This window comes from Labeo rohita, chromosome 1, assembly GCF_022985175.1.
Source record: "Labeo rohita strain BAU-BD-2019 chromosome 1, IGBB_LRoh.1.0, whole genome shotgun sequence".
NCBI classification, from domain to species: domain Eukaryota; kingdom Metazoa; phylum Chordata; class Actinopteri; order Cypriniformes; family Cyprinidae; genus Labeo; species Labeo rohita.
In genome coordinates this window covers 21007186-21019722 of record NC_066869.1, presented here as the reverse complement: position 1 = coordinate 21019722, position 12537 = coordinate 21007186, and the positions used below count along the sequence as shown (strand labels likewise).

Here is a 12537-nt window from a genome sequence, read left to right as displayed (position 1 = left end):
ATTTTAGAAAATAATAAAATAATCCATAAAATAATACTCTCTCTCTCTCTCTCTCTCTCTCTCTCTCTATATATATACACACACACACACAATTACAATTACATTCATTTATGCATTTAAACACTAAACAAGTCTGCACTTAAGTGGATGCTCACCATCATGTTTTAATTATGTAATATTAATTAATTAATATGTAGTGTAATTTGTAAAATAAAATTATTAAAGCTCATCCAAATATGTAAATATATTAAACATAACAATGTGCAAAAAAATAATAAATAATCTCAATAATAAAATAATAATAAACATTTATTTTTTAATTGCATTCGTATCTGCTAAAAAGCAAGTCTGCATTTAAATAAATTCACAGAATACATGCCTTGATCTCTCCAATGGATTTTATAGCAACTTCCAAATACTTTTTGAGGTTGACGCTGACATTGTTTGACATGGAAGGCATGTGTATCATTCAAATATGTGACCCTGGACCACAAAACCAGTCTTAAGTCGCTGGGGTCTATTTGTAGCAATAGCCAAAAATACATTGTATGGGTCAAAATTATTGATTTTTGTTTTATGCCAAAAATCATTAGGATATTAAGTAAAGATCATGTTCCATGAAGATATTTTGTAAAATTCCTACTGTAAATATATCAAAACTTAATTTTTGATTAGTAATATGCATTGCTAAGAACTTCTTTTGGAAGGCAATTTTCTCAATATTTTGATTTTTTTGCACCCTCAAATTCCAGGTTTTCAAATAGTTGTATCTCGGCCAAATATTGGTCTATTTAGCAAACCATACATCAATGGAAAGCTTATTTATTCAGCTTTCAGATGATTTAAAAATCTCAATTTGGACAAATTGACCCTCATGACTGGTTTTGTGGTTCAGGATCACATATAGGATTTCATGTTAGCTTCTGTAATGATGCATATATTTGTTATTTCCCTTTACATTTTTCCAATAAGATGTGAGCAGGCCTACTGCTGCCCTCTACAAAAGTTTTTTGCCACATAATCTGACAACTGAACAAAGGAGAGGTGATACAATCTGAACAGCACAAATGAGCCTTAATCAGTATAAATGAAATACATACAGTAAAGATATCATGGCCTCAAGTCACACTCTGTATGGTATGATAATATATGAGAGCATATAGTAATCTATTGGTTACTCATTTAGCTCTTCCCACAATGACCTGGAGTCAGTAGGTGGAAAATTGTGCTCATTGCTCATGGCTTTATGACACACGCTCTCTACTGCTCTCTGGCCTGTGATCCTAACAGCAGTTGCATTCATGTGACCTAATTTTCCTCAGCCAGCATCCTGGGCCTCTGACCCGACTATACCGTCATTATTTGGAGAGTGGGTACTGTGGCCTCGAGCCTGACAAACTGGTCGACAAACTGTTAACTCACAAACGTACGAAATGACATTTGCAACCATAGCAGCATCTGCCCTTTTCTGTCTGCCCCAGATTATGTTTTAAATGACTGACAAACCAAAAATGACTTTTACATTTATGCCTTTGGATTCATGTTCCCAGGGAAACAAACCATGTTCTTCCAACACCATTTAGAAACACAAAATAAACCCCAGGACAAATTCTTTGCTCGTTCTGCCCACGCAGGTCAATGACGCACCTGTAGCTAGTCTGTATCCTCCACGGTTCCCCCCGTGCTGGCTTTCTGCTCTCCTGTCTTGCTCCCACATCTCGGCCTCGGACTCGGTGGTGCGGGATCCTACGTCAGACACGTCGCCCTCCTCTCCTTCTGTACTGTTCCGGTACGGCCGGCGCTGCCAGTTCTGAATGGCCTGTTTACGGAGACCCCAGCTCCGGGAAGCGGCCGCCCTTTCGTATCCTCCTCCTCCACCACCTCCTTCCCCAAGTCGGCACTGGACGTGGTAGTACTGGGCATCAGGGCAGTCCTCTAGAGCGTGGAGGTCCACACTGTCACTGTCGTAACCTCCTGAACCCTGGGACACAGACTTTCCTCGACCTGATGCGCTGTTTAGGAAAAACGCAATGGGAAGCGTGGAGAAAACACACGCATAATGTTGTGGTTAATTCACACAGTAATTTATAAAAGGAATTACTGGACATTATAACCCTCACCAAAATAATGTCTCTTTAAAGGAGAAGTCCACTTCCAGAACAATAATTTACAGATAATGTACTCACCCCCTTGTCATCCAAGATGTTCAGTCATAAATAAATTGTTTGAGGAAAACATTTCAGGATTTTTCTCCATATATCTGGACTGCTATGGTGCCCTGACTTTGAATTTCCAAAATGCAGTTTAAATGTGGCTTCAAACGATCCCAAATGCGGTTGTAAATGATCCCAGCTGAGGAAGAAGGGTGTTACCTAGCGAAACGATTCATTATTTTCATTAAAAAATACAATTTAAATACTTTTTAATCTTAAACGCTCGTCTCGTCTTGCTCTGCCTGAACTCTGAATTCTGGCTCAAGACAGTTAGGGTATGTCAAAAAACTCCCATCGTATTTTCTCCCTCAACTTCAAAAATCATTTCAAAATCATCCTACATCGCTGCAGAAGTACCGACCCAGTCTTTGCAAAGTGAACATGCAAATAAGATCAAACAACCAACAAAAAAGGTAAGACAGCGATACAGTGCGATTTTGAAGTTGAGGGAGAACATGTTCAGGCAGACTAAGACAAGATGAGCGTATGACATTAAAAAGTATATAAACTGTATTATTTTTATGAAAATAACCGATCGTTTCGCTAGATAAGACCCTTCTTCCTTGGCTGGGATCATTTACAACCACATTTGGGATCGTTTGAAGCCACATTTAATTTGCATTTTGGAAGTTCAAACTTGGGGTAGAGCTTAGATCGGGCCCAAAAAATTAAACCCGATCCTACCCGAGCCCGTGCACCTTGTGTCCGAGCCCGACCCGGTCCGACACATTAACTGTAATTATGAGCCCGAGCCCATTTTAAACCCGACTATTTTTTAATAGGTGAGCCGTTATAACAGACGTTCTCAACTACAATTCTAAGTTGTTTGAACTACAGAAATTAGTTTAGATTTATCTTAATGAAAAAATGCAACAAGGACGAAGCATGTAAACTGCATTGTTTGTTTATTCAGAATGGATCGCAAATAGATCTGAATGAAAAAAAAAAAAAAGCCTAAAAAAACGTGAACAATGATAAACACAGAAAATGAAAATGTTTCCGTACCTCCGACTTTCCTCCAAACTTGCTCAAAGTTAATTCCCCCGTTTTAATTTTTTTTTTTTGTACGTCTTCAAGCTCCATGTTGCACTTAGGCTATACACATACACAATACAGCACAGCTGGCCCGGTGTTATGTGTGCAAGTGGAGGAGACGCTGTCGCGGGAGCTAGAGCGTTGCTGCGCATGACACGCGTTGCAAATTGCGCAACTTTGTAGACCTACACGTGTTGCTCAGGCCGACTTTGCTAAAATATTCGTATAATATTTATAATTATGGCATAGCTCTCCACCCAATTAGGCTAATTAAGTAATGATTAAAAAAAAAACCACACACACAAATGCTTGATCATGGCCCCGCCCGGCCCGGCCCGGCCCGGCCCGATAGTGGCAGGAAATATCGGCCCGACCCGGCCCACGGGTCGGGTCGGGTCAAGTCTGGGCTCGGTCTCGGGCAGAGAATCTAAACTCTAACTTGGGGGCACCATAGAAGTCCATTATATGGAGAAAAATGCTGAAATGTTTTCCTCAAAAAACATACTTCTTTACAACTAAAGAAAGAAAGACATGAACATCTTGGATGACAAGGGGGTGAGTACATTATCTGTACTCACTAAAAAATGTTGGGTTAAAAATAACCCAACTAGTAACCCAACTATGGGTTGGTATAGCACCTTCCCATCTATGGGTTATTTTAACCCAATGAATTGGGTTAAAATCCAGTTGGGTTAAAAGTAACCCAACAGTTGAGTTAATTATTTAGATTCATTTATATCAGTTTTTATTTATTTATTTATTTATTTATTTTAATAAAAATACACTATAACACTACTTTGTTTTCAAATAAATATTTTGTTTATTTAAATATGCAAATATTTTTTTTACAAATATATTTTTAAATGTAAAACAGTCATACTGCAAATGTTTACAAAATAAGTGTACAAGAATGTGAAAATATAATACATTCAAAACACAAATATGCACACACAACTGACATATTTTCAAGATGTACACTGAATTCAAAACCAACAAATGTGACTCTGGTCCACAAAACCCGTCATAAGGGTCGAGTTTTTTGTATTTAAATGTAAACATCATCTGAAAGCTCAATAAATAAGCTTTCTATTAATATGTGGTTTGATAGGATAGAACAACTATTTGAAAATCTGGAATCTGAGGGTGCAAAAAAATCTAAATATTGAGAAAATTGTCTTTAAAGTTGTCCAAATGAAGTTATTAGCAATACATTACTAATAAGAAATTCAGTTTCGATATACTTATGGTAGGAGATTTACAAAATATCTTCATGGAACATGATCTTTACTTACACAGTAAAAATAGATGGGTTATTTTTTTAACCCAATAGATGGGTTACACATATTGGGTCACTATGTTGGGTTATTTTCTAAAACGTTGGGTTATTTTTTAAACATCGTTGGGTTGTTTTTAATAATAACCCAGCGTTGGGTTTAATTGGTTCCCGCGGCGACAGTTCAAATTTTAACGGACGACGGTGACTGACGACAGAAGAAGCTGCTGCTGCATCAGTATGAGGTGAGTAACAGGGTTTTGATAACTCTTATAACATTATACTTATAAGAAGAACGTGAAATCCACTTCAAAATTGAACTTTTGTTGTTGTATGTTTGTTTTTTAACGAAGTTGTAGTTTCCTTTAGTCAGTGTATTGTAACGTTACTGCGGAGAATGAGCTCCATTGTAAACGAATAACTTCACATTAACGTTACCTTAGCTGTCCCAGTTAGGCCGCTAGCAGTAATAAAGTAAATTAAAATTAGCAGAAAGTTGTAAAACTGTTTAGAGATGTATTACAGTAACCTAAAGTTAATAATGTATGGTGAAATGTATATAGGACTACTTATGTTACTGAAATCACCGTCTACCATTACTACAGGTTTAGTATTATTTTACAGGTGATGAAGGGTTCTAGACGTACGGTTTCTGACTACAGTTTGTTTGGTCGCACTAATGATTATCACATTTAACGTTATATATAGGAAATGGCTAATGCTAAATGAGACATTGGTGTTGATTTGAACCGCGCCGCACGGATCATTCAACTTCGGTCCAGTATGTAAGATTCGCTCAGCGGCAGCTCAGAGAGATGCGCTCAAATTCGGCGAATTCTCTGTTAGAAAAGTCTAAAAATAATCACATTTTCCCAAAAGAAAGACGTGATGGGAGAAACGAAGCTTTTCAAAGTTTCGAATCAATTAAACGAATCGCTTCGCAAAATGATTCACTGCTTCCAATCGTTCGTGACACAACGGCGACGCCTGCTGGTCAAAACAGGGCAAGCGTCAGTTGTTTGGAAAGCGAGCACTAATTGGAATAACACTAAATGTGTTTTTATGGTTTATTTATGTTGAATATTGTTATGCATATATTAGAATCGCCTCTACTTACAGCCATTTCTCATATAAAGCTATGACAGATTTGCATGTTTTTTTTAAATGTGTACTAAATGTGTTTATACTTATTTTTAGACATTGGGTTCTTCAGTGAAGGGAAAACTACAACACTGGAATCTCATACATTAAACATCCACATGCCAATTAACTGAAATATTTCAAGGTAAGTAAACTATTTATATTAGTGATCCATATACATTACCAGTCAAAAGTTTTTGGACAGCAAGATTATTTATGTTTTTAAAGAATTCCCTTCTGTCTAAGCCTGCATTTATTTGATCCAAAATACAGCATTTAAAATAACTGCTTTCTATTTGAATATATTTTAAAATGTAATTGTCCAGTCTTTTCAAAGCTTTTAAAATAGAAAGCAGTTATTTAAAATAGTAAAAATATTTCACAATATTACTGCTTTTACTGTATTTTGGATAAAATAAATGCAGGCTTAGTGAGTAGAAAAGAATTCTTTAAAAAACTTTAAAAATCTTACTGTTCAAAAACTTCTGATTAGTAGTGTAGGTTTTCCAACAATTATGAAAAAATGTTTCTAGTTTATCTGTAAAATGTTTCTTCTTCTGCTTCATCTTATCACAGAGGAAGGAGTGAATGAAGGAAGTTTTATGCGACCGGATGACACCAGCATTTCTGAACTCCAAGAACTCCTCCCAAGTTTTAGCATTTTCAACAGTGAAGTAGTGGAACAGAAGACCTTACTACAAGCAGTGGATCTGTGTTTCAGACATTTCTACATGTCCCCCAAAGCTCCTCTGCACCCATTTGCAGCACACAGTCTTTAATGTTCCAGGAGTTCTTTCAACACATTACCTCTTCCTTAGAAACTTTGTATCTATTGATCTGTAAAACTTTTTATGTTGCTGATTATCAGCAAGTCCAGCAGCCAGCAGATTTACTTTGTTTTATTATTATTATTATTATTATTACTTGTGTTTATGATTTTTTATTTTTGTTTTATTGATAAAGGTTTGTATATTATGTTTGTTTTATTTGTGCACATTTGTGTATGTGTTGATATAAATAAATATGAATTGATACACATTTATGACCCTGGACAACAAAACCGGTCATAAGTATCATGGGTACATTTGTAGAAATAGCCAAAATTGCATTGTATGGGTCAAAATTATCAAATTTTCTTTCATGCCAAAAATCATTAGAATATTTTTGTTCTGGAAGTGGACTTCTCCTTCAAAAGCACAGTTCACCCAATAATGAAAATTCGGTCATTAACTACTAGGGCTGCCCCCAAATAGCCGACTAACCATTACCAACCAGGCTTGGTTAATCAAAAAAAAAAAAAAAAAAAATCCACAGAAAGTGGCATAGTCACGCAGTGCGAGATGGACAGATCGTTAACAGCTGGTCTATATGGTTATATAATACATCGGGCAGGACATCCAAACACTCACTTATCATTCATCGGACCTCAAATATAGCTTTTCATCTGTAAGATGTATGTAGTAGCAACTTTACATGGCTGATCAATCTAATGTTAACCTAGAAAAATGTGTCTGTGCGGAGTGTGGAAGCTGAACAGTAGCACGCTCAATGCATGACAGGTGGAAGCGCCAGTGTGGTCACCTGCTCTTAAAATACTAATTTTTAGTCATACAGATAAAAGTAATACATCTTTCGAATCTGTAAAGACTCTACGTTTATTTGTGTGAACTCACAATAACAACGAAACGTTGTGCTTTTGTAAAATAATGAAAAATATTATTAAAATATTATTATTATTATATATTATTAAAATAGTTAGTGTCACCGACTTCATCTCTTAAACCAAAAACAAAGAAACCACTAGATTAAAAAAAAAAGTATGCAAACCCTCCCCCCCCCCCAAAAATAACAAGTTTATTAAACAATTTATTCTTTTCTGTGTTAGTCGTTGATGCGTGTTCATGACATTTTTGTATTGCTATCAGAAATCTCTTGGAAAGTTTCTTCATTTGTGTTCGAAAGATGAACAAAGGTCTTACGGGTTTGGAACAACATGAGAGTGAGTAATTAACAACAGAATTTTCATTTTTGGATGAACTATCCCTGTACGGATACAGGGTTTGTGTTGAAAAGAAAAGTGTAAAAAGAACAATAAGGGTTAACCAGGAAATATGATCAGATATGTCTAGACAGACTTCCTATAATACACACAAACACACACACCCACTAATTTAGAAATAAGAGACTCTGCTAACTCACTTTGTAGGAAGGAAGACTGATAATTTGCAAAGACTAATCTTGCAAATATTATTTTAAAGCCTGAAAGAGTAGTGGGTTATTTCCTTAATTGCACATACGAGAGCGGCTCTTGGTTGTTTTCAATCAAATCACTCCTCCGAAGATCCTTCTTACCACTAAGCTCAGGGTACACAACACTAAACCAACAATTTTAGGGGTATCATGCACTTTTTATTATATATTACAACTATAGGAAAAAAACAGTTCAAAACAAATGATCTGAGGAAGCTGTGAGTCAATTAGACTAAATTTAGACACGCGAATGCATTATTCCTGATTCCTTTGTATCTTCAATAATTACGCCACTTAAATTTCAAAGACACAAAAAGTTGGATTCAAAATCTACTTGGCATGGGCATCAGTTTAAATGGGTATGATACTTCTGAACACTTCCACTATGCAAGACCTTTCATTAATCATTACAAGAGAAACCACTAAACTCCGGCAACAGTTAGGGCAGTCGCATTGGATTATGGGTAAGGAATGCTCTCCTCCAAGGCTTAGTAGTGACAGAATTTCCACTGGGGATTCCAGCCAGACATTTAGTCACTCTCCAGATGTTACAGTTCAAAAGCCAACACTGAGACTTAAAGAGATACTGTGTTACTGCAGTTCCTAGTCACTGTAGGCTCTGCTGTAGGCAACTGACTATAATGATAGACTTCAATTTTACTGTGGGTTGAAGAGCAAACGACCCACTAGAGATGAAGCTGGGACACATTATCACTTCTTACACGGTAGTGTAATGTGTAATGCATGGCTGGCGAGGGCAGAGATATCAAAAGCCATTTGTAAGATAGCACGTGAAAGCTAAAAAGAACTTTAAAAGAGCAAAAAATAAAGACATTTGGAAGAACATTTAGAAGACGTTTGATAAGTGTGGTTTCTTTATAGTAATATATAGCTTTCTTAACATTTCAGCACACCTTACTTCATGTTAGAACTACTTATTTGTACTTTTCATTTGAAGCTAAAAAAATAGAGATGCTAAAAACAGAAGCAATGGCTAAAGACGTCTGTCCCCTAAATCTACCTCAGAAAGATTTACAAAACTAACTGTTGTGGACCATAGGGCAGCTTATATTTAATCATATAAAATATAACAAGATATATATTTAACTTCTAAAAACACATTTTGTAATGTCTATAGTGCTTTACTCATGTGACATTTTTTCAGCAACTTACATATTATTATAAAATTTATTAATTTTGTATTAATGTTTATTAATTAATCAGTATATTATTAAAGAATTTGATCAAAAGCACTGAGAACCTGTTATTCTTGTATTTTGTTGTTTTACTGATGACCTATTGACAGAACATTTATGAAAAGTATATATACAACTGTTCATATCTTTGAGGTCAGTAAGATTTTTTATTTTATTTTATTTTATTTTATTTAAGTCTCTAATGCTCACTAAGGCTGTATTTATTTAATAAAAAATACTAATATTATGCTATTTTATTACAATTTAAAATATCTGTGTTTTATTTTTTTATTTTTAAAATGTAATTTATTCCTGTGATGGCAAAGCTAAATTTTTAGCATCACATGACCCTTCAGAAATAATGTTAATATGCTAATTTGTTGCTCAGTAAGCATTTCTTATTATTATCATTATTCAAAACACAAATTATTGTAAAAACGATGATGCATTTTTATTCTTTGATTAATAGAAAAAGCATTTAGCTAAAACAGAAATATTTTGTAACATAATAAATGTCTTTACTGTTACTTTTGATCAATTTAATGCATTTTGCCAAATAAAAGTTTAACTTTCTTACTGTCTTCTCTCTTTTCAACACTAGTAGTATATGTCACTTGTTTAATTAACATCTTAATAATTGACTCAGAAGAATGATGGTGCTTGTGTCGTAATGAAGGAACAGCAGTGATCGTATGTAGTCCTTCGTATTTCAATCCTCTCTCGTCTGATTCACGAGGAAGACCTGTGGAGTCTGTGCTGTCAATTTAGGGACAGCAGACTCTAGGCAAACCCACGCTGCTCCTTCCTTCCCTCAGAGCTCCAAATGGTTTGATACGGCCCATGCGCAGATGCACACACACAACAGATGGACACTGATGTCTCATTCACAGATCAGAACCTTGTTAAAAGAGCAGCCGCACAAAGGTTATGCTATGTTATGGGGAAAATCGCCTAAGAATATGAAGATCTAAAAATAAAGTGTTTGTGATGCGAATTAGTCATGCTCAATGTCAGATGGTGACTGGTTGAGACAATTTCAGTAGAATAATAATATATCGTATAAAAATAGTGATGTTCACAATATGTTCAAATTGTCTACATTTATGCAGGCAGTTATGGCCTCATTAAAAACAGCATTTACAAAGCACCATATAAATAAATAAAACTGCATGTTTACATTTCCACCAAGACATTATGTTTGTTTATTAAAGTGATGCAGTTGTTCAAACAAAAATGAAAATTCTGTCAACAATTCGATCAAGAATTTAGGTTTTACTAAATTTGGGCATTTGCTCTCTACTACGTAGGCTAAACCTGACCTGACACACACATGCTCTCAGTACACACACCAGTATCCTTCAGAAGCCTTGGGTATTGGTTGTTTTTGGCCTTGTGCTTTTAGGCAGTTTAGTTTAGCCACACACACAGTGTGTGTCTGTGTGCAACAGGACTCTTTCCGCATATCTTCTGCATGGCTGAGAGATTACAGACTGGTTTAACCCTGAGGCAAATTCAACAATCTAGCGATTTTCCCTAGACGCATCCACACCAGGCTGACTCCGACAAAGCCACCAGATAAAAGACATAAACATGCTGCTCCGCCGTTTTTGAGATACAGCTGCAAAACTTCTGGGGGGAAATAAAATGATAAATTTAGTACTTCAAAGTCTGAGGTAAAACTACACTTTTACAATGTTATAAAAAGAGATCAGGGTTCCCACTCTTTTTCCCACTATTTTTATTTTAATTATGGCGAGAAGTCTTTAAAAACATACAGTTTATGGCCATTACTTAACTGTAAAATAAGCTCTTTAATATGAGCTCTTAATTATACATAACAACAAATGATTTTCAGAACCAATTTCAGTCCTATAGCACAATAAACAAAACGTATTGCAAGTATTAAATTATTTTATTTACCCATTTAAAAATAAATTAAATCAGTTTATTATTTATGCTAACAATAAGTAAGAAAATATTTTAAAATATTGGCATGTGTCCTTTAAATATTTTCAAACAGGAGTTGCTTTAAAAGGGTCAAGTAAAAACTCTCACTCTTGCGCACTCTTTTTTTCTGTTTTCATATTCTTAAGCACTTTTGTTTCAATCTATAAGAATAATCAGCCTATGTTATACTGTAGTTTAGCTAAATATATTAATATTAATAAGGTTAGTCTGACAGTCTTATGTTTATTTGATGGTGCTTTCACATTTCTTGTTTGCATGAAGGCTAAATACAAATAAACAGTGAGAATTAATTTATTTGTACCATTTTTTTCTAAAATATTTTATAGTTTTATAGAATTAGGGCAAATTCATTTTTCAGAAGTTTGTGTAGACATCTGTTGTGGGCGTTCTAGGCAATTCTGAAGCTTTTTTAAATATTGTTTATCATATCGTCCAAAATTACTAAATATATTGTGATATAAAAAGACATGAGCCGTTTCTGATCTAATTTCAAAATCTGAAGCAAAAACAGAGTAGTCTAACTTTATCTTTATGAAATTATGCTACATAAACAATATCTGCAGGAAACAAAAACACCACACTGGTTGATTAAGAGTGCAAATTCACTCTCTAACAGCAGGTGGTGCTTATGGAACAGCAGTGATGCAGCGTTTCCCTTAGTTACCACTGTAAACAAAGCAGCACTGCTCTTAGAAATACTACCTTAATATGGATAGTACAGTGCCAAGATAACAAGAAAATACCATCTAAGCTGAGCTTTTCTGAGTTCCCCTCAGAGCTACATTCATATACTTCATTCAAATGTATAATAATTATAAGAAATTTTGGCAGATGCCAAAACAGTCATGCAGGCAGAATTTGGCTATTCTGAGACTTACGCAGTGCTAGGAGAGGAGCGTCGATCGCACACTTGGTACATTCCCCTCGATGCCCCTGAGAGACTGGAATTTCTCTATGAGAGAAAGAAAAAAATCAGGTTAGAGTGTGTTTAAGAGAGAAAGATGCTCCAAAATTTCACTGAACAGATACCGTAGCTCAACATCTGCAGGGAAATATAAAAAGAATCAAAGCTGATTGACAGGTAGAGTAGAAAACTAGGACTTGCGTGAACTGTTTAGACAGGATCCAGACTAGAGAAATACGGTACATGGGAGAAACACGTCACATTTTCGTCAGAACTTTAATGACGTTATTACGACTCGCATGTTTTAGCGTCACTAATTTACGCTTCATGAGGACTAGGTTGTGTCTGGGTCAACACCGAGTCCAAATGAGTCCAAAATAACAGCACAGCCAACAAGACAGCAGGTTGCTCTGCATCACTGATTACTCATCTTACAAATTACTAATTTGTCATTTAGCTGCTTTTATGCAAATTGGCTTACCGAACACTTATTACATGGAAAATCCCTATGGTGCAACCTGCGCTAATGTGTCTTGATGAAAGACACTACCAGGCCAA

General features: G+C 35.4%; 1 protein-coding gene across 1 annotated transcript in view; it reads right to left on the bottom strand.

The window, feature by feature from the left end:
• fbxo41 (F-box protein 41) overlaps positions 1-12537 on the bottom strand; it is a 59860-nt gene that overhangs the window by 15873 nt on the left and 31450 nt on the right. Inside the window, exons 4-5 of the mRNA XM_051116367.1 lie at positions 11954-12027; positions 1648-2012 (exon numbers count right to left, since the gene is read on the bottom strand). Coding sequence (XP_050972324.1) covers positions 1648-2012; positions 11954-12027 — 439 coding nt within the window. The remainder of the gene's footprint in view (positions 1-1647; positions 2013-11953; positions 12028-12537) is intronic.